Source organism: Tachypleus tridentatus, chromosome 9, assembly GCF_004210375.1.
Source record: "Tachypleus tridentatus isolate NWPU-2018 chromosome 9, ASM421037v1, whole genome shotgun sequence".
NCBI lineage: Eukaryota > Metazoa > Arthropoda > Merostomata > Xiphosura > Limulidae > Tachypleus > Tachypleus tridentatus.
This window is the reverse complement of record NC_134833.1, coordinates 115,003,589-115,025,732: the sequence shown is the minus strand read 5'-3', so window position 1 is coordinate 115,025,732 and position 22,144 is coordinate 115,003,589. Positions and strand designations below refer to the sequence as shown.

Genomic DNA, 22,144 nt, shown 5'->3' with positions numbered 1-22,144 from the left:
CAGCTTCTCCAACTTTCCACACTTAGGAACAGTTTCTCCAACATGGTACACTCACGTATAGTGTCTCCAACACAGCACATTCAAAAACAGTTTCGACACCATAGCACACTTAGGAATAGCTTTGATATCATAACATACTCAGGAACAGTTTCTGCAACATGGCACAGTTAGAAACAGTTTTAACACCACAACACATTTAGGAATATTTTCCTTAGGAATAGTATATCCAACATGGCATATTAAGAAATAGTTTTGACTCTTATGATACACTAAGGAATGCACCATGTCACAGTTATAAACATTTTTGCAACATGGCAATTATTTGATATATTAAAATAGCATATCATCAAATAAAATCAGTAACATGGTGCAGGAGCTTACTAATATAACAAACCACAAAATGAGAGTCAATGACAAAATTAAAGAGTATATCTTATATTTTTGATAAGATGTATCACTATTTAAAAGCCACACATGTGATCTGAGACAACTCACCAACATGTTCACAATCTGAGAGTTCCTTTTGATCTTGAAAGCCCCATTTCTTATATGTTAAAGGTGGTGGATCCACTGTTTCCCACTTACCAGCTGTAGCTACACAAGTCAGCAAAAAGTTGAAAATAATGAACTTAAAAACCTTGAAAAGGTTATTTTTTAATTTAAAATAGTCATACAACAAGAAAAAGAAAGACCTGTCACCAGACTTACATTGCTGATTGCTAAATACATAAATATCTAAAACCAACATCCTTCTTTGTCTAATTTCCTAGCAATTTTTACCATCACCAATGTTTTTAAGATCACCTGCAGTTTCCCACATTACATGCACTTGTATTTGTTATGACTTTTAAAAACGATATGTACAGATCTTTAACATACACAAGTTGTGCAACAGACATTCAGATATTGCATATTGTCTTATCAAAACTTCTGTAGGCATTGTGTTTTGTACGTTTGATGTGTTCTTTTAGGAAATATGTGCATATGCAACTTGAAACCTTTTTTTTTTAACAGTCAGCCATAAGATACATTTCTAACCTGACAGAAGAGTGTCTTTCTTGATGTACCCTTAGTGATGATTTAATACTTTAAAAACAAAATTAATTTAGAAATACAAAATATAATTTTGTGAGAAATTTTAGATGAGTTTGCAGAATTCACTTCATTCACAGGTAATATTTGTATTTTGATTTCTTTTGTTCTTGTTACCATATTGAAACAACTACTGACTTGGACTATATTTCTTTTTGGTATTATATATTGTTTCTAGTTCAGGTTACCAACAGTTATATAATTCATTATTAGTGTTTTCTAATAAGAACTGAAAATTAAAATGGAAACTGAAAAACATGAGCAAGCAAACCGGATACTGACAAGGTGCGAGATGAGAGTTTTCCATCTTGACTAACAAATCAAAATAAGCCACCTTCTGAATGAGGAGGAAAGTATAGTTGTACAAGTCCTGTTAAAATGGAATTAAAAGAAACCAGTTATCTGTGTATGTAATGAGTAAAAGCACACACAACTCACCACAAAAATGTATGGGGCTGAAGCAAGGACAAAAGAGAGAGTTCAGAACTGACAAACCAGACCTCCATGCTCCAACCAAAGGTAAAGTGTGGATATAGGAGTCATGGGAACGTAAAAAAGTTCTCTTTTGTCTGGAGCCCCCGAGTAAAATAAAATACAAGAAACTCTCTATGGTAAACAAAGAAAAACCAAGAAAACACCTGAAACATGAGAGAGTTATATCCAAATTCAAATCTTCAATTTTCTTGGGAACAATAACGAGAAAGGAAGAAAATCCTGGAAAAGGAAAAGAAATGGATTCAAGAGCATCCATGACCAACATGTCTGTCACTGTCTTTGAAGGATCGTGTATTTTGCCAGCATCCCTTAAAGACAGTGACAATAAAATGAAAGGTATGGCCTTCTGATAAAACTTGTAGCAACTAACAATCAGCTGCAATGGGAAGCCAAAGATCTGCAAACCAAGCTATATGGGCCACTACTGTTCCCAACTTAAAGGATAGTCTCCACCAAGACTTGTTGGTGCTGATGTCTACAAACAGTGCAAGCACAGAATGGAGGGAGAAGGAAAGAAGAAGATGGAAAAGAACTAGATACATAAATGGAAGAAAAGGAGTTTGCAAGATATGAGAAATATACAATGAAAAGAAGGAAGGTAGCCAGACAAATGTCCCTGCAATGGAAGAGAGTTAAATGCACCTGAGCAGGAAGGGCATCTCTCTGTAACAAATCCCAACAATATATTAATCAAATAAGATGCAACCTCAAGGAAGTAAAAAAAAATTCCAATGTAATAAATATAAGGGAAAATTAAAATCAAGCCATTGATTTTAAAACCATTAAAATCCTTCAGTGAAACAGTGAATTCCCTCAAAAATAAGAAGAAGGAAGAAAAGATAATGCAATAGGGTAGTTAATATATGATGAAGGCATAAAAAGTGGACCTGAGAAAGTAAAAGAAAAGGCAGAGGATTTGAAAAATAAGCCTGAAGAAGACACTCCAGTCTGGGAGTCCAAGAAAGGGAAATCAGCCCAATAATAAGCCAAAGCTATGTGTCAACAAAGCAAATAGGATGAGACATTCTGGCATCAGAGTGAAATTGAAATAACTGTTTTGCATGGACCTCACTATCTAGAGGAGGAGGAAAAACAGGAGAAAAGAAGAGAAGGTGAGGAATTATATGAAACAGAAGAGAGAGAAGGTAACATGGTAAACGTACTTAAGAAATGATATCCACAAAAAGAAGAAGGTATATGGAGATCCAAGACAACACTGGTATAAATGTTGGCAAACAAATAGTAGAAAAAAAAAGACTGCCAAAATCTTCATTGTCATGAACTAGATTTGTAAGAAGAGGTTAGAAGAAAGAAGATCCAGGCCACATGAAAAACACAATCTCCCATCAAACAATAACAATCATTTTCTTGACAGACAGAGGAATCCAATGCCATGGTATTTGTTTGTCCATCAAGAGCAACTTGTTGTCCCACATCAGTCAAAGTGGAAGTTACCACAACATTTGAATCCATAATGTAAAAGGGCCACAAAATATGTTGTAGAATTTTTGGAAATACAAATTTCAAATTAAACTTTCCACAACAATGGATCTTTGTGTTGTAGATACTTTTACAACAGAAAATGCTTATACTAAAAAGCTTGTAAGTAAAACATACGTGTTAAGGTCTGACTATGAGTGCCAAATGGAGGATTCATAACTGAACAGTCAGTACACAGAGTCAGGTTCACGAGGAGGGTAAGTGGCACTCATATTGATGGAAGGTTGTCGCATGCTCATTTGAATACAACAACACAGCAATACTACATAGAAACATGAGTTTAGATGAAGAACCTTAAGTCTAGTGGTGAGTGAACAAAGTTAACATAAAAAGGCAGCACTGATTTGAGATATCTTTGTGTGAGAAAAGATTGTGTGTATTGTATCAGCACATAATACATAATGAGTTAATGATAAAGTAAAATCCATAATTTTGACATTTTCTTACACTTGAACATTGCATTGTTATATATATATAGTTAATTAGTGACAAAACTATGTAATTTTTGAAAGACAGATGTTCTAATTTTATCTGAAACACAAATTATAGTTGACACCAAATCAAAGAACAAGTGACAACAATAACAGTGTACAATGCACCAAGAAATTATAAAAGCCAAAAACAGACTAGGCTCTTCATTTACTGAAATTTTTTTTTCTATTTTATAAAAACAAAATCTAAAATACAATATCAAACCCCCTTTTTTTTTTTTTTACTTACCTCTTGCAAGCTGGTTTCGACAAGCTCTTAAAGTCTGGAATAAGCTAAAGCCTTCCACACTGACTACAGCAGATGAATAGACTATAACCAAGTCATCTAGCTGAGAAACATTATTAAAACTCTTTACATTCCTGTAACTTTTCCACAGGATAATTTAACTAGCAAATTAATGTTTTCATATTTTATTCTTTGAAAAGTATAAATAACTTATTTAACTCAATATTATAACAATGACTCAAGATCAAAATAATGTCATTGCAAAAAATAAAAGAACAGTTGTCACACATTTCTAAGTTTACCACATAAACAGAGAAAAATAATATTTTTTACCACTAAAGTGACTACAAATGCAAGCAACATTTTACTAGCTTCTAAATAAAGTTGTCTTCTAGCTCTCTCAAAAAATATCTCTACTAGTCAGTTCACATTATAATACATACAAGCAGCAGCAACTAACCTGTTCTGTAAATTCTCTGTAACGAGATGGGTTATAGGTCTGGAATTTTAATTGCCTTACTGGTTCTTCATGCAATAACTGTGAGAGCAGAAGTTCAGCTTTCTGGTAAAAAAAATCAAAACATGTGTGTCTGTATGTATACAAGTATGTATGTGCATTACCGTTAAGAGTTAATCTTGTAAAATTAAGCAGATATATTAACAATCAATATAAATGGTTTATCACAATGTTCAATAAATTTGTTTTTCCACAATATTCCAGAAAATGTAAATGCATTAAATACTTAACTGAACTGTTTCCACTTTTAATCAGATCTTCCTGACTTCAGTGACATGATATTAGTATTTTTTGAATGTAAGTTACAAAATGAGAGCAAGTGATGACATAACAGTAATAGCACATGATAAAGTGAAACAAGAACACAGCAGGAATTAAATTGTTAAAATTACTCTTTGCAGTTTCAAATTTTGGATTATGGTTTACTACATATAAGTATATAAACTTACCTCTGTATACATTCTCAAATAACCTGAACTAAATCCTATGATGATACAAGTCCAGTCTGGTTCTCCATGAGCACTTCTACATATTAAAAACTGAGTGTGAGAAGTCTGGTACGCACTGTAGTATAAACAAGATGCCAACTGACAGTAATATATGGTAAATACTATAATACATCCAGCATCAAAAGGTGCCAACCTAGCTGTAAAGGCCATAAAAATTCAAAACTAACATTTTGTTTAGGCAAAATACAAAACAGAACTGATGACTAATTTTACAAGTAGGCTGTGTACAATAGCAAATTGTGAAATTTGCATAACTTCTAAACTATAAAGAATGTTTCAGAATGTTTTAACCTTCATTACAGACAAACTCTTAACCAGTCAAATTAACTGCATTATGAAGCTAATATACATATATTCAAAAGCTCTACAAAAGTCATATCATTTAAACTTACAAATTTATAGTGAATAAATGAGGCAAAATTTTGTTTTCTCTAGAACATGCATTTTTCTACTATGAATACCATAGAAAAACAGCATCTTTGGTAAAGGTTTTAAGACTGCATACTATTTTATTAATACAACTGGTTTATTCCTGACTGACTTTAAATAATACTAATATTTAGTATAATAGCTATCATCCAGCAGATTCTACCAAAATACAGACAAAAACATTTATATTAATACTGTTCATCAATATAATACAGCAAGGGAATCAAGTATTATTTAATTATATCATCATCTATTCAACAAGCTGTACTGTACAAGTTGTTTTGAAATTCCTCTTCAGTGGTTTTTAAGTAAAATTTTATTAACAAAAGATTGGTACCATTCAGTAATGAATATATTTTTTTATTAATAAATTGAAAAGAAAGAGTTATTTCAGGGCTAAGAAAAATAGATATATACAACTTGACTCAACCTATTAGTAAGCCTTTATCAATCTTGTTTTTTTAAAACAAAAAATATTTTTGTACATAAACATTTATAATTTTTTCTTTTAAAAATAATTTTAAAAAATACATTTTTTGTTAATTTAGCTAGGCCATTTGAATATCACTATAAATTGTATCGAAATAAAAACTACAAACTTTTTCTGTGATGCCAGAGGTAGACACAAGATTGCAGTGATTTCTTCCCTGTGCCAAAATAAGTTTTAATTTTGTGTTAGCTTCAAAAGTACTCAGAATTCATAGTTCACAAAACATGACATGATTATCTAGAAATTACACAAAAAATGTCTACGTGAAGAACTTAAAAACACATTTCAAATTAACCTGTTCAGTGGCGTAGACGAGATAACTCGTCGAAGCCGATCAGTAACACAATGCCATGAACAAGTTAATTTGTTATCAATAATACTTAACTTCAACGCTAGATGTCAGCACCATATATGGATTTTACCTACTTATAAAATGTTTCACTTTTGATCCAAAATGGCGTCACGAAAAAAGTTACAAAATGAAGAAGCATTAAAGTTACACTATAGCAGCTGAAATACTTAGCAGTCAACAGGTTAAAGTTGTTATATACATATAATTAGAGTGGTGTATTCATAATGTTTTGTGAAGAGCTTTAATATTAAAATTCATGTGATGGATCAAAACCAAAATAATCAACACATTTGGAATAAAACCATTAAATATAACTTGCAATAAAACACTTTGAAACAAGTTAAAGCTATCATATACACACTCTTAGATTTTATTTATAACACTTTCAATTTTATTTATAGATGCTATTAATATTATTCAATATCTGTGAATTTGGTTGATTAAAATTAGCCAAGAGAAAGATAAAATTCATTACTTTTTTTACGTGCTAAATGCTGTTTATTCAGTTGTGCCCTGTTACTACTCATTTTCACTCACTTTTTTAATGTTTAAATTCATATCTGTTTCCACTTTGTTTCTTCTTCTCTCACTCAATGTTATTATAGGACAGTGAGTTGATACATTTAATACTTTTACTGAACAAAGACTATGACAAGGAAAACAAAATACACAGTTTGACCAAGCTAAAAAAATCAACCTGTTTAATGTTTGAAAAAAATGAGAATCACAACACTGTGTCCTTCAAATTTCACTATTTAAAATATTGCATTATTGAAACAATTAGAACTTCAATACAAATGGATGTTAGTTAAAGTTCACTATCACATTTATGAACATGACTAAAACAAGTAGTTTAAATGATGAAACTAAGGGTATAAATCAAAAATTAATTACCCATCTGCATAAGCTAACATCTCCCCTTCAGACAAATAGAATTTCATTTTGAGTTCACTTTCTTCATTGAAATCCCATTTTCCTTGTAATAAGAAACAATTATAATATAATAATTTATAAACTTTTATAAGGAATAACTATGCATCATATAACTAATTATGATTTCCCTAGGATCCTTTTAGTAAAGGATGTAAGTCAAATGTTTGGACATAGTTCGTATATATGAGTGAGTACAGCAAGGGTGAAGTCATCAGTTATCGGAAAGAGGAAAAAAGTAACAAAATAGCAAAGTCCATTTCTTGGCAGAAAGAAAGAGAATAGCAGTCATGGCATAATCAACATATATTTTTTTAATTTAAAATTTATTAAAATTTAAATATATATATATACATATCTATAACACAAAAGCTTCATGTTTTCTGTTATTCATTTTAACGAAAGATTATTAAAGAAAAATAACTTAACAATGCATCAGCTGGTTACTGTGTGTATATACAGATACAATATGACTTAGTATCAGGATGAAACAAGTTTTAATACATTGTCACATTAATCTGAGTACAACTAGCTTACTTGTTAAGAAAGCAGCATACTGATTGGCTGCTAATATTAAAAGGTCAGCACCAGGAGACATCCCAACCACACACTGCTGTAGCCATGTCTGATCTGTACTTCTGTTTTCATGATCCGTACCTCCTTCTTCTGCGTTGCCCCATTCCCAGGTATTTTTCCATTCATCATCATCTGAAACATGACACATAATTAGGTAAAAATATTTTATCTCATATATAATTATTCTATGTTTATACACAAAATAAATATTATTCATTAGAAACATACTATTTGTTTATTCTTTTGTGTGTTCATACCTTTTAGAATTAATGGCAATCAAATACAGACTTTTTTTTAATGTAGTACTATTATATGATGTACTACCACACTGATTCTTTTTTGGACTTACAGCAATTTATGGAATTAATGCGAAGAGAAACTGTAGGTTTAATATACAGGCATGTCAATGACATTTATGAAAAAAAGAGGAAAAGGTATATAGCCTGGCGCCAGAGACACCACAGCGCGGCGCAGCCGCGCCTGACTAAGGGGGTCTGGGGGCATTCCCCCCCGGGAAATTTTTAAAAAATGGATGCTATTTGGTGTGATTTGGTGCAATCTGGGACATAATTTCTTTATGTTTTTTGAGATTGCAATGTTGGAAAAGTACACAATATATATCATATAAAATAACAAAAGGAAATTAAAAGACTAAATCAAACTATAACTTTCATTTACAGTTTTTAGCAGATTGATTTATTCTTTTAATTTGCATTCATTTTTTAGAAGATATATCAAAATATCTAAAATTAACAAATAAAATAAAAAGTAAATAAATAAAATTTAAGATTGTTTATTTACTATTTATTCAGTTTAATTTTTTTCTAAATCAAAATATATTAGTAATATGAGTTAATAAAGCCAAAATAACTCGGTAAATATTTCAAATACAAATCATTTCATTATTATCCTTTTTTGTCATCAATAACATCATCATCATCAACTACTGGTATGCTGCCAATTAAATGTTTTACAGTCATTGCCAATAACTACTTCTCTGCTGCATATATTCCATACAATTTTCAAATCACATGAAATTACTCTTTTGACTAATCATGACTACCTACAGTTCAAATTGTTCATCTATGCAATCTTGTCATTATACTACTGGTACCTTAATGTCAGTGAATTTTCCATTCTTTCACAAATTGACAATACAAACTAAAACAGCATATGAAGGAAAGCTATGACATTGCTTAAAAATTCAACTACTGATATGGTTCAATATTAAACTACTGATATCAGTGATATGCCTCAGAAATTAAATTTTGTACAGTCACTGGCATCAACAACTACTGCTCTGCTGCATGTATTCCATTAAAATTTCAAATTACTTAAAATTACTCTACATGACTACCTACAGTAAAACTTGTTCATCTATACAATCTTGTCAGTAAATTCCTGGTACCTCAATATCAGTATATTTTTCATTCTTTCACAATACAAACTGAAACAGCAAATCAAGGAAAGCTTTGACATTGCTTCAAAATAAAATTAATGATATGTTTTAAAATAAACCACTGGCACTGTATGCTGCAGATAATAATAAAATGTTTTTCAGTCACTGATATCAACTTCTGCTCTGCTGCATAAATTACAGTCAAATTTCAAATCACTTAATTTCCTTTAATCAATCTTGGCTACTTTCCTCTTTTTTCGAGACAAGGGTTTCCAGTGCTCTCTTCGAGGTTTTTCTCTCCTTCTCTGAATGGGCAGCTCTCTGTGCCTCTGCAGCTTTCTGGACTTTTTCTTTAGCCAAGGTGGCTGGGCCAGATTTCACAGAACCATAGGCCTCAAGCCTTTCTGCCCTTTTCTTCTTATTCTCCCTCAGCTTTGAGGTATACTTTGAAGCTGCTGATCTAATGTCCTTACACATTCTCTTGTCTACAGGATCAAAATTAACATCTTTCCTTTTAAACATTTCAATCGCTGTTGTTTCTTTGGAGCGTAGAGAATATTTTATCGTCTGGTATGCACACGATACCAGACCACGAGACCTGCAACGAGACGAAACGAGACTGCCTCCAAGATGGCGGTCAGATTTTTTTTTCTGCAATAAACATTGAAGAAACATGATTTCTCCTCAAAAACCACCTACCCGGCCACCAAATCGCTCATATTTTCTCCTCGACTTTACACGAATCTTGTGTGTGATCGTTGGCCGTTTGAAAACCGCGAAAATCTGCGTTTCAGCGGAAAAATGGCACGCATGAATACAACAGCATGCTCTGGACTAAGTTCTCAAAAAATACTTTCTAAGGTCACTTTAAGTTTGATAAAATTAAACTTCTAGGTATTGAAAATGTGCAAACTATTTTCAAACAATAACAATCCCATCTAAGTATCTGAATAGATATAAGTACTCCAAATGCATATTTCTAACAGACTATCTAATGATTTCTTATCCAATTACTGTACTTAACATCTTTGAGTGAAACGCTTTCTCAAAGCTTCCATTTTAAAAGTGTCACATCCATAATAAAATGCAAGCCTAACCATTATTTAACTCATTCACACAAAGAATTACCAATTATCCCAAAAAAACTGGGATTGTTTCTGTTTTAAGCTTTTTTTTCTTATCCTGACCGGAAATGGTGTACATTAATGTGAGTTTGATATAAATGGTTCCTTTAAATTTTATTTAGAGAATTACTTGATAAAGACAAATCACATGGTACAGTGTTTCTTCTTTCTCTACTACATTTTCTTAATCTTTCAATGTGCAGCTGCAGAAATTGAGACTTACAGATCTACCAAGCTACACAAAGTAAAGAAAGAGGCAATATCTTTCTTTTGAGTAGTATCAATATATTTTTTATTTAACTAGGTCAGCTTTAAACAAATTTTGTTGTCTCTGATTTTAAAATGTGATGCAATATTTAGCAAATGATTAAAACTGTTTCAGAGCTGTAAAAGTGTCAATCCATACAAAAAAAATTCTACTTTTTGCACTTTATAAATCTAACACTGTTCACTCACTAGTTCAAATGATGATTTTTATATATTTTATTTTACAAATAAACAATAATAAAATATATTCATGTCATTCTTATATGACATATTGAAGTATAACAGTATTAACTTTAATTTCTTAAGATGTTTTTATTTGAAAGAAAAAATATATCAAGGGTTTTAAATTTAACAAAATATGCAAACAAAGTAGCAAGAAAGGTATAGAAAGCATTCTATAAAAGATAGAGTCTCTTCTGAAACAAGTCTGAATTTGTGGTTTAATATTTCTAGTATTTTTTATTACACAACAGAAACAGACCCACTTTCACATTATCTAAGCTTCTTATAGTAATCATAAGTAACTCAATAAAATCACCTATATATATATATTTACTCCATGCTATAGATGGAAAGTTTTCTTAACCTCAAATTTCTTAAATTAAATATCATTCTAATACCTTGCACCTCTCTATTTTTTATCCTTTTTGTAATACACATTAGGCCTCACTCACCAAAGCCTGTGAAAAAAAAACCTGCACAAATGAAAAATATAAACATATCTCATTTTTATTTGCTCTTCTCACCAAAGTTAAACATGCTATGGAAGTCTTCAAGCTTTTATTAAGATCACATCAGCTCTTTATCTTCATTTAACAATACCAATGCTTCTCTATCATGAGAAACAATTTGTTTCTCAGTCTTAAAGTCCAAAGAACATAGCTTCCCACCACAACACTGAAACCAGTTTTACACATTCTGGTCTGCTCATGAAGCTGTCAAGGTCCTTTTGAAAATGATAAACCTTTTCAACAGTATTAGACCTTCTGAGTATTTTAGTATTATTATCAAATACAGAATTATCATCATGATATACAGGTCCCAAAAGGAGCACATGGCAGACCACTCCTTAATTTTCTCTAATAAAACAAATGTTAATTTATCATAATCATATTCCTTTTGCTTTTACAAAAAAGCTATTTTCTATCTATTTCTTAAAGTTTCCTCCATTTGCATAAGCATTAAACTTGTACATTTTACAAAACCTTGTTAAGTCAAAACAGAAAAAGTCACTCAGTTCTGAATTCATGAAAATAACTAGAAATGAGTGCTTTCATCCAAAGTTCCAAAGCAGCTGTCATTATCAAATTAAAGACATTTCTACTGAACCCTCTTACAAAATTAATGGCATGTTTTACTCTCTTTATACAGTGCATGTATGTTTGCAATAAAACTTTTATGATTTATTTTCAAACATGGAAACTATCAGTCCTTCTCAAATTTAACACCTCTCTTCACATCATTTTATTTACTTTTACATACTAAGAATCTTTTATTTTTGTGGATATAAACAACTTCTTGATATTCACTGATTATGAAATTCAACAGCTATTTCACATGCGTAAATTTGAAGACTGATATATGAATTTCACTGAAAGTTTTCCGTTTAGTAATATACTTATTTAAATTCAGATTACCACAATGATTCAAAACCAAATGGGACTCTCACTTTAAAAATCAATAATTAATTACTACTTTAAATATTACATATAGGTTTCATCTCCTTATTTAAGAATTAAAAAAAAAGCAATATACTGGAAAGGATTCAAACAAAGGACTACTATAAAATGATTACTGACATGGGTTATCTTACAGGTTAAGAAAAAACTTATTATCACTTGGTAAAACAATGATAACAGATGATCTTATTAATGTCTAGAATATTAACTGGACAATAAATAGAATAAAAGCTTCTTACTTCCCAGTGTTGTATTTTGATGATAAAAGGATAAGAGGTTAATTAGTTTAAAATAGATTAGTCTCCAGATTAGACTGACTTTTTTCCAATAGGATGACTGATTTACAAAACACATTAGTCACTGTGAGAAGTGGTGAAGCTCAAATTTATTAAAGTATAAGCAATTCCCCATAAGAATAACGGATGGATTTAAATTTCTACTTTTAGGTTGGTGTGCAAGGAGAGCCTGATATAGTAATATGTCTTTATACAACTTTAAGTGAATATACAAGCAAAATAGCTTGCATTAAATAAAATTGCATATACTAAGCTTACCTAATACCGAACTTTTCTCACTTGGACCATCTAGTCCAACGTTTAAAACCCTTTTAACAGCCTTCAAATCATTTATCGCCAGCAACTTTTCAAGTTTACAGGACATCTAAATTAATTTATGTATATTTAATTCTTGTATAACAGTTAATCCTGTAATTAGGTGCTCACTTCAATCTACAGACACAGTTTGCTTGATAAATATCATAATATTAATAATTTTGCATTCATTCTAAAAAATCTTCCCACATCACTAAGAAAAAGTGAACAGACGGCGTTGTAACATCTGCAAAAATAGACTGAACTATTGTATTTATTGGACAAAATTATTTAAAAAATAAAAATTCACTTCCCTCAAAATTTTCAAAAGAGATGCACAAAAATGTTTTTAATAAAATAATAATACACTATAATAGTGTAAACTATACTACTTTTTCGAAACAGCTTGAAAAGATAAACATCTACAAAGTAGTTACTTTCTTTTTTCATTCTTCATATATGGAATGAGCGTATCAAAGTGGAACACGTTACGGGCTGCATGCCCTCCAAGTGTTTGTTTGTTTGTTTTGGCATTTCACACAAAGCTACTCGAGGGCTATCTGTGCTAGCCGTCCCTAATTTAGCAGTGTAAGACTAGAGGGAAGGCAGCTAGTCATCACCACCCACCGCGAACCCGCGACCCTCGGATTACGAGTCGCACGCCTTACGCGCTAGGCCATGCTGGGCTCCGTCCAAGTGGCTCAACAATATGTTTGCAAAGTTACGATGCTACAAACCGGGTGTCAATACCCGTAGTGGGCAAAGAGAGCTCATTATGTAGCTTTATGCTTAATTACAAACAACTCGGGCTCCAGATAGAGGATCAAGTATTTAAGGCGTAATATTGCTAAATATGTTCTGAATTTTATTTGTTTTCGTTAAATGTTAAGCTCAAAATTACATAGTTGATTGTCTGTACTGTGCCGACCGCGGGTGTCGGTACCCTATTTTTAACGTCATAGGCTCCCAGGCCACCTGATTCTTTGTTTGTTGTAAAGCAAAGTCATACACCTGGTTATTTGTGTCTGGCTACCACAAGGAATCAAATTCCAAATTTTAGTGTTGTAACTCTATAAATTTACTGTTGACCATTACGGTATTCCAAGTTTGCAGATATAGTCAATCCGTTAGCTCTTCTTTAGTTATCCTTGAGCATGTAAGATGCTATTCAGGTTTCAAACTCCTTTTATCAGAGAAGAATGGACTATATCACTTGCAATCCACATTATTCTACCATACTTAGTCTATTTGCAACTGTAATATTTGCTGTTAATAATTACCACTATTTGTATCATTTCTATTATTATACTCTGGCTATAGGTAGGAATATTTGCTAAGCACATTATATATAACATAAATGTTGTTGTAACGTTTCGTTATTTGATAGGTTCTCTTGAATTATCTTGTGAAAATAACTCAATATCCTGTCCACGTAACAACAGCAAATTTGCTTATTTCCTTGTTTAACGTTCGTACAGGAATAAACACTATTATACCTTGTAGACAGGGACGGTCTTTCTAAGCCCCAAGCAGAATTCAGTAAATGGAGCTCCATAATGATAAGAAACTTAGAAAACGATTGAAAGTCATAGTACTAGGGACCCTTCCATGTATGACGCTTCTGGCAACTGTCCTATTTGCCCAGTAGGTAAGACTGCCTATATCTGTATATTTTCTTGTAGAAAGTAAATCATTCATCGTCTTTTATTATGTGTAGTATCATATACGAGTATTGAGAAGCAATAAAGCAGTTAACCCAATGTTCTTCTTGCTTTTTTTTTTATTTTCCTATCGGTTTAAAGAAGAACTTAAATAAAATGTGAAGCTCAGTAACTTGCCGTCATCGTCGGGAAGGCTGTTATTTCACACACGCAAACATATATAAGACTCTGATCAAATATAACCTACATTAATCGCTTTTTTCTATTAATTTGGCTTGATTGGTTTTGGTTGTTTCAAATGTCTGTGAGAAATGTTATCAATCAGTGGTCTGGCCAGTAGTTATTAGGTTATGAAAATAGTATTGCCTTTTGTTATGTTAATGATGTATTGGATAATTGAAATAGCCAAACGGTTTTCTAATGTTTTGATGTAATGTTCCCAATAAAAAATTTCGGTCCAGTGACAAGTCTTTGTTTGCCACCATCATCACTCCCCCCATGCAATAGAAATTTTAATTCAAGTAATTCTAGTTTTCATTGGGGGGGGCTTATCTTGAACTATCCACAGTAGACGGAATAACAATACAATTCAGTTTATCTTGTGCCTTGAAGGCACCCCATTTTCTGTAAAAAGAGAAAGAAAGATAACAAGCAGTACATATTTTCATGCTAGTACATATATCAAGACCATATATTATGGATGTTCTCTTTGAAAATGTGTTATGCATGTTCAATGTCAGTACAGTACAGCAATATGAATGTGGTATAATGGCATATAAATTTATAATGCACCACACTACACAGATAAAGTAAATTTGATATTGTAACTTTACTTAAGTGATTAGACGAATGTTTGTAGTACAATAAGCATAGAGTGTAAAAGCATACCATGTGTTTTATACCTCCTTGTATTAATATATGAAAATTTATAAATTTAGCATTCATTTAGATATATACAGTTCATACGAAACACATTGGTCAAGATTACTTTTCAGTTAAATAAGTAATGTAAAAACACTTTCACTGTATTTATGTGAAATACGAGTGTATATTTGTTTTAGGTCTCTTATAAGTACAGTTACTTAGAATCTACTGTTAACTGTTGAAAAGTTTGATCCTGTGACCATATTACATATTATTATAAATTTTCTGTGTTTCTTCTGATATGTGTACGGCAAGCACCTAGTGGTGGTCTGTGAAGTAATGTAGAGCACCTCCAAACTAGTAGGTATCTTCTCACGATGGTCATGAATCAAGAGGTAGCTGGAATGAGATTACGGAAAAAATTGTTGTTCTGCCACGCTGTATCAGAAACTGTCTACTTATCTGAGAATCGGGATTCCTGAGGATACCTGTCACCCTGTAGCAACTACATCAACAATATCTCAGTCATTTTTTGGCCGATAGCTTGTAGGGGCAAGATTTTGTCACAACTACAGGATCCTATCAGTAAGGTTAATCAACTTATGCCCTTCATTTAAGTGTACATCAAGAATAGTTTGAATCATCCATATAAATGGGAATAGAAGAATGGATCGAAAGATGTTCTGTAGAGAGAAGACTGTACTTCCAATCAATAGTATCGATCTTTCTCAGATGACTGAAAAAAGACACACTCGAGGATGAAAATTAGCCACAATAGGACAGGCTGGTTATCAAAGAAAGCAACATCATCCAATAACAAACCCAATTCAGTCATCTGTGCATGGATATAAAGACCAAAAGAAGGGATTTCATGTCATCTATTATGAAAGAGCATAGCTCGCTGAGGGAGGAAGACACGAATCCAGGATGGATACTTTCTTAAGGATCGATGCTTGGTACCATACTGCAGGAAAACTTGTGAATGGCAGGGATGAAGAGGAAGTTCATGAGACTCATTTTACAAACTCTGTACTGAAGAAGTGTAGAAATCTCCTGTGCAGAGTTGAAGCTCCATATGGTGAATGTGACCCAACATTTTTAAGGCAGAGGCCAGCAAAACTATAGACCAAAGACGCATCGTCCAGTTTAAATAAAATCGGTTACTGCCTCTATGCAGATGTTAATAAATAGAAGAGTTCATAGAGAGGTGAAGGAAAGCCAGTCAGCCTGATACAACTTTCACTGTAGCACTTGTGTTGGATAGCATCAACCACCACTAATCTCTTTTAAAACGATAGGAACAATGATCACTGTCAGCCCTCCAAGAAAAATGAGAGAAAAGTAAACGAAAACAGGTAGATATATTAATAGCAGTAAAAGACTGACTGGTGACTAAGTGTATGAAAATAGGTAAAAGAACCATTATTGAAGAGAGAAAGATTATGACCTGAGAGCATACGCTCCACGGAGTGACTCCTCTCATCAATATCAGTACCACCACAAAGGGGATCGTGTCAATTAAAATCACCCAAGATATTATTATTTTTTACTAGAATTTTCATGATACCAAAACACTGGATTTACATCTCAACAGGACAATAATCAAATACTGTGATTACATAATGCACTAAACTCATACATCACTAAAAAACAAAATATACAACATGATCACTTCTGTTATGTTTTACCAGATAGGGAAGGTTATAATTACCTATCTTCAGGAAATGGAATTCACAACATAATCACCAAAGCAATGAAGTTAAACCCCACTGTTTAACAAAGCATGTATCATAACCACTCAAAAAACATTGCTGATTGTGACCAGAAAAAAAAATACATACCAGTACTGATTGTACACTAAGTCCTGTCTAATGAGATAAAACATTGTACTGTAGCCAGCTGCGTTTTAATGTACAAAAAACCCACACAATGGCTCTCTATGGAGAGCAAACATCAGCTTACACTTGATAAATCCACGACCACTGCTACATAGCCCATGAACACATTAGCAAATTTTTTATTCGTGTGGAATTTTTCCATCATCCTGTGACTCCTAAAAATAACCCTCAAAGTTTATAATGAAAACATAAGGATATGATCTGTCTCAGATATAATTTTTTTTCAGCTTTAAGAGATTCTAGATTGACCAAATGTTATTATTTTACATGAGTAATAAATATAAAAAGGTTCAATCATAAAGAGAGATATTCTGATAAAATATAATAACTTTTAAATAGTTGTGTGAAACAAAATAGAGAAAAATTGCAAATAAACTTTATGAATATAATATAACAAGCTTGAAACTTAAAATCTCCCTCTGAATGCATCAGTTATAATAAAAACTACATGTACTTTGGACTTCAAAGGTTTATTACATGCATTAATGATCTAATGATTTCATTCATATATAATTTCAGTCAGACAATATGGTGAGTGGATGGTAGATAATATTCTAAACATATCAGACAGAATGTGTTTGTTTTGTTACAGCAAAGCAGCAATGGGCTATCTGCTGTGTCCACCAAGGGGAACCAAAACCCTGATTTTAGCATTATAAATTCAAAGACTTATCTCTGTTCTACTAGGGAACAGACAATGAACACTTGTATAACAGCTGTTATGGAGTGAATGCCTTTTCTAAGTTAGCATTCACAAACTTCATATTATAAAAACTGTTGTTATAACAAACTAGTATTCCAACCACCACTGTAGTTGTTGTATGCCAGCGAGCCTTATAAGCTATTAAATGCAATGGTAGCCCACATCAAAATCTTATATCAAGGTTAAAATAGTCTTCTTGTTTTCAAATTATATATTCTCTAAAAAAAAAAGATACCTAATTCTTTTAGCTTGTTTCACCACAGACAAATACATAAGACTACTGAAGGTTTTTCAATGTGTGTAAATAATCATACTTAAATAATTTTAAACCTTCACACCACCATTATTTTCTGATGGGATTCAAAACATATTTATATATAGTGCCTTTGTTGTTAATATTTCCAATAATTTTATCAAGATACAAATAATAGTTGATACTATGGAATAAGAACCAGAATTTCATTTGATTAAGTAAGTGGTTCAAAAGTTGTATGAAGTTTAAAGTTAGGCAATTGAAAACAGATGTTTCATTTCAAAGAGAATAACTGATATTTACTTGTAAGACAGGAGTATTATGCAGTGAAAACAATATTTTATTGTTAAAAAAGGCTCCAATGCATACAAAGATTCATTAAAAATCCATCATCATATCGTATTATTTACAATAGGAAAAGAATTAAATGTTCAAAAAAATACCTTTCAAAATTATGTGAGAGTGTACGTGTTATCTTGTATTATCATAGATAACTCAAATGATAAAAATATTATACTTAAAATATTTTTAAAAATTATTTTATAAACTGCTATACTTCATGACTGTATATAAAGTATATTCAGTATATACATATTTTTTATCAAATTAACACTGAAATGGTGAAAATGTTTTTATATTACCTTTCTATAAAATGTGAAAATATTTGATATTTCGGTAATAATATTCTATTGTGAAAATTATTTGAATTTTATCCAAAAAAAAAATCACAAGCATAAGCAAAATATGTAACTGAACAATTTTAAAAAATGTTTTCATCTTCAGTGATATTTGACCCTTTGGCTTCCGATTAATGGCCAGTGATCCCACAAAAATATAAATGTGTGTGTATGAAATTTCCAAGAATGCTTCAAATGAATATCCTTAATGAGTTGTGTTATATGCCACAACAGCAGTTTCTTTGGTACTACATTATCTGGGGCCTGGCATGGTCTAAGGCGTGCACTTCGTGATCTGAGGGTCACGGGTTTGCGCCCGAGTCGCGTCAAACATGCTCGCCCTCCCAGCCATGGGGGCGTTATAATGTGACGGTCAATCCCACATTCGTTGGTAAAAGCGTACCCCAAGAGTTGGTGGTGGATGGTGATGACTAGCTGCCATTCCTCTGGTCTTACACTGCTAAATTAAAGACGGCTGGCGCAGCAGGTCCACGTTTTGCTTTGTGTGAAATTTAAAACAAACTAAATTAAGTGAACCAACCACAGAATACATTTAAAATGCATACAGATCTGGATATAAATGCTTATTTTTACAACAAAGTCACAAATTATATTCTAAACAACAAAGAACAATTTGAACCAATTTTTCTTAACAAGTGTATCTGAGGAAAATACAAGACATATCATAAACTATGAAGACACGATCCTAATGAAAGAAATATTCATACATGAACTTCTTGAAGCAATAAAAAACACAGAAACAAATCTCCGGGTGAAGATGAGATACAAGCCATCTTCCCAAAAAAGGGCACTCCAAAATTGTTTGATCACCAAAAAGCACTTTTTAACTTATCACTATCCTTAGAACACATACCAATTTCTGGGATGCATGTTAATATTCTAATGTTCCATAAGGTATGAAAGCCAGCAGATAAACCTAATGGCTACCGACCAATCAGCCTGATCAGCTGTGTAGGCAAAATTCTTGAGAGAATAGTCAGTAACAGACTCTCCACATTCTTGGAGATAACATGAAAGTTACCAGAAGAACAAAACGTATTCAGAAAATTTAGACAACAACTGACCACTTAGACTTACTGAAGAGATAGTCGACAGCTTTAACAAAACCAATGCACTGTCTCCTGCTTTCTTGACATTGAGAAAACATTTGATACTGTATGGCACAATGGTCTACAGTTACATGTGAAGGAACTGTGACTACTGCGTGGAATTATTCGCTGGTTATCTACCTTTTTGAAAAATAGAAAATGTGGAGTTAATGTAGAGGGAACCTTTTCTGAGTACTTTACTCCAGAAGCTGGTGTACTTCAGGGAGGGGTGGTCAGCTCTATACTCTTCATCATGTATGTTAACAATTTGCCATTGAAGGATCCTAAGCATGGATTCTCCTCATAGTTTGCTGATGATGTGGCAGTATCGAAAAGTGCCACAGCACCAACAACAGCAGCCATAAACATACAACAACAACTAAACAGAATAAACGATTATTGTCGAAAATACAAAATAAAAATAAATACAGCAGAAACACAACTTGTCTTTACATAGTTGACAAGATACAAAAAAATACTTCAGCCTGAAGAATATGTGAATGGAACACTACTTTTGCCTACCACATTGGCAAGATTTCTAAGTCTTGCCTATGACACAAAACTAACCATGTAAACGAAATTAAAGTCTGGCGAAGAACCAACTATGCTTGGAGTCTTATTTGCAAGAATAGTGGAGCATCAACAGACAATATACGAAAAATATACAAAACATGCATCAGACCAGTAAATGACTGCAGCTCCAACATAGTAAGTGACAAAACAATTAAAATGAAGTTGCAAACAATTCAAAACACACTCCTCACAACAGCATATAGAGTTCCCAGAGAAGCAACATTCAAATTCATTCACAAATATTTAAACATACCAACCATACCAAATAGACTCTTACATCATACAAAAAAGTATTTTGATAAAGATTGGATGAAAAAATGAATTATTAAGCGAACCAGAGAGGTACCTCGTACATGATGAAGGTAGTCCTAAACACTTCTACCTGATCAACACATATTTTAAACACAAAAAAAATGAATGAAGAAAAAAGATAAAATAATAATATATATTGAAAAAAGGGCCACCATCAATCTAGACTTCTTACTGACAAGGCAAAATAATATTTGTATATGTATACCAGTACATGGACATTGATCTTAAAAGGGTTGGAGTAAATTCAGCCAACTCTGACTCTAAAGCAGGAACTAACACTAACCAACACTGCATGATCATATAAATAAAGAACAGCGGAAGAGGTCAAAGAGCACCTGACCCTCCAGAGTACATATGATACCCAAAACCCAAGAGATAGAACAATACGAAGTGCTCTATTTATTCTCAAATTTTGCTTTCTCATTGACACGTTGATCCGACAGATAAAGATATCTTCCTAGATCAAAATTAAAAATTTGTTTCTTTGAATTTCGCACAAAGCTACATGAGAGTGGCTGCGCAAGCCATCCCTAAATTATTCGTCCGAAAGTGAAAGATATTGTCAGTGATAGATATTAGCTACTTAATACAATAAGCTGTTCAAGGCATTGAGTTCAATACCTTCAAAAGCTTTGAGTTTAATTCAAAATATACAAATTTAAAGTGAGATGGAAAAAAATATTAAGATTACGTGTTTGTGTGTGTGTTTTCTTATAGCAAAGTCACATTGGGCTATCTGCTGAGCTCACCAAGGGCTAAAGATTACGCAATTTTTATTGCAAAATATTATTGTTTGATAATAATACTTGTTAGATAATCACAGTTATTGTTATGAAAATTCTTTAAAGAACTCGCCTGGCAGGTATATAACTTAAGAGCAAACATTTGGAATATTGTGTTCAGTGTTATTTTGAATTTCATGCAAAGCTACACAAGGGCAATCTGAGTTAGCTGTCCCTAATTTGGTAGTGTAAGGCAAATGGGAAGGTAGCTAGTCAACATCATTCACCGTCAACTATTGGACGACTCTTTTACCAACTAATAGTGCAATTAAGAGCTACATTATGAAGTTTTTATGGCTGAAATAGCGAGCATATTGGGTATGATCGAGATTCAAGCCTGCTACCCTCCGCTTACGAGTCAAGTGCCTTAACCACCTGGCCTGTTGTGATCAGTCTTTTCACCACTCACTCCTCCAAAAAATTATATTTACCAAAAAGTTTTACCTACTTCAAAGTCTTCTTCATATTACTGAAGGAAGAAGAGTAATAACATTCATGAAAAGATGTTTTACACCTTACTAAATCACATGTTCATTGCAAATTTAATCATTTTTTATACCCTTATTTTAAAATAGACCAGAAAATAGAGAGAATGGTGTTTCTGATTTTAAATATTTCTTTGGGAGCATGCCTCTGGATCTTCCTT

At 32.3% G+C, this 22,144-nt stretch overlaps 1 protein-coding gene and 1 long non-coding RNA gene across 7 annotated transcripts in view; one reads left to right on the top strand and one right to left on the bottom strand.

The window, feature by feature from the left end:
* Positions 1–12,913, bottom strand: part of Rab3-GAP (Rab3 GTPase activating protein) — a 60,995-nt gene extending 48,082 nt beyond the window's left edge. The window contains exons 1-8 of one of the 2 annotated variants that reach the window (XM_076456636.1): positions 12,631–12,913; positions 7,569–7,739; positions 6,996–7,077; positions 5,859–5,906; positions 4,771–4,967; positions 4,265–4,366; positions 3,808–3,907; positions 496–594 (exon numbers count right to left, since the gene is read on the bottom strand). In XM_076456636.1, coding sequence (XP_076312751.1) covers positions 496–594; positions 3,808–3,907; positions 4,265–4,366; positions 4,771–4,967; positions 5,859–5,906; positions 6,996–7,005 — 556 coding nt within the window. In that variant the 5' untranslated portion in view covers positions 7,006–7,077; positions 7,569–7,739; positions 12,631–12,913. The remainder of the gene's footprint in view (positions 1–495; positions 595–3,807; positions 3,908–4,264; positions 4,367–4,770; positions 4,968–5,858; positions 5,907–6,995; positions 7,078–7,568; positions 7,740–12,630) is intronic. The other variant, XM_076456635.1, reaches the window with a different exon arrangement.
* Positions 12,914–13,128: 215 nt separating this feature from the next.
* LOC143226117 (uncharacterized) overlaps positions 13,129–22,144 on the top strand; it is a 33,785-nt gene continuing 24,769 nt past the window's right edge. The window contains exon 1 of one of the 5 annotated variants that reach the window (XR_013014352.1): positions 13,129–14,314. This is a non-coding gene — a long non-coding RNA (uncharacterized LOC143226117). The remainder of the gene's footprint in view (positions 14,315–22,144) is intronic. The other 4 variants (XR_013014353.1, XR_013014351.1, XR_013014354.1 and 1 more) reach the window with 4 other exon arrangements.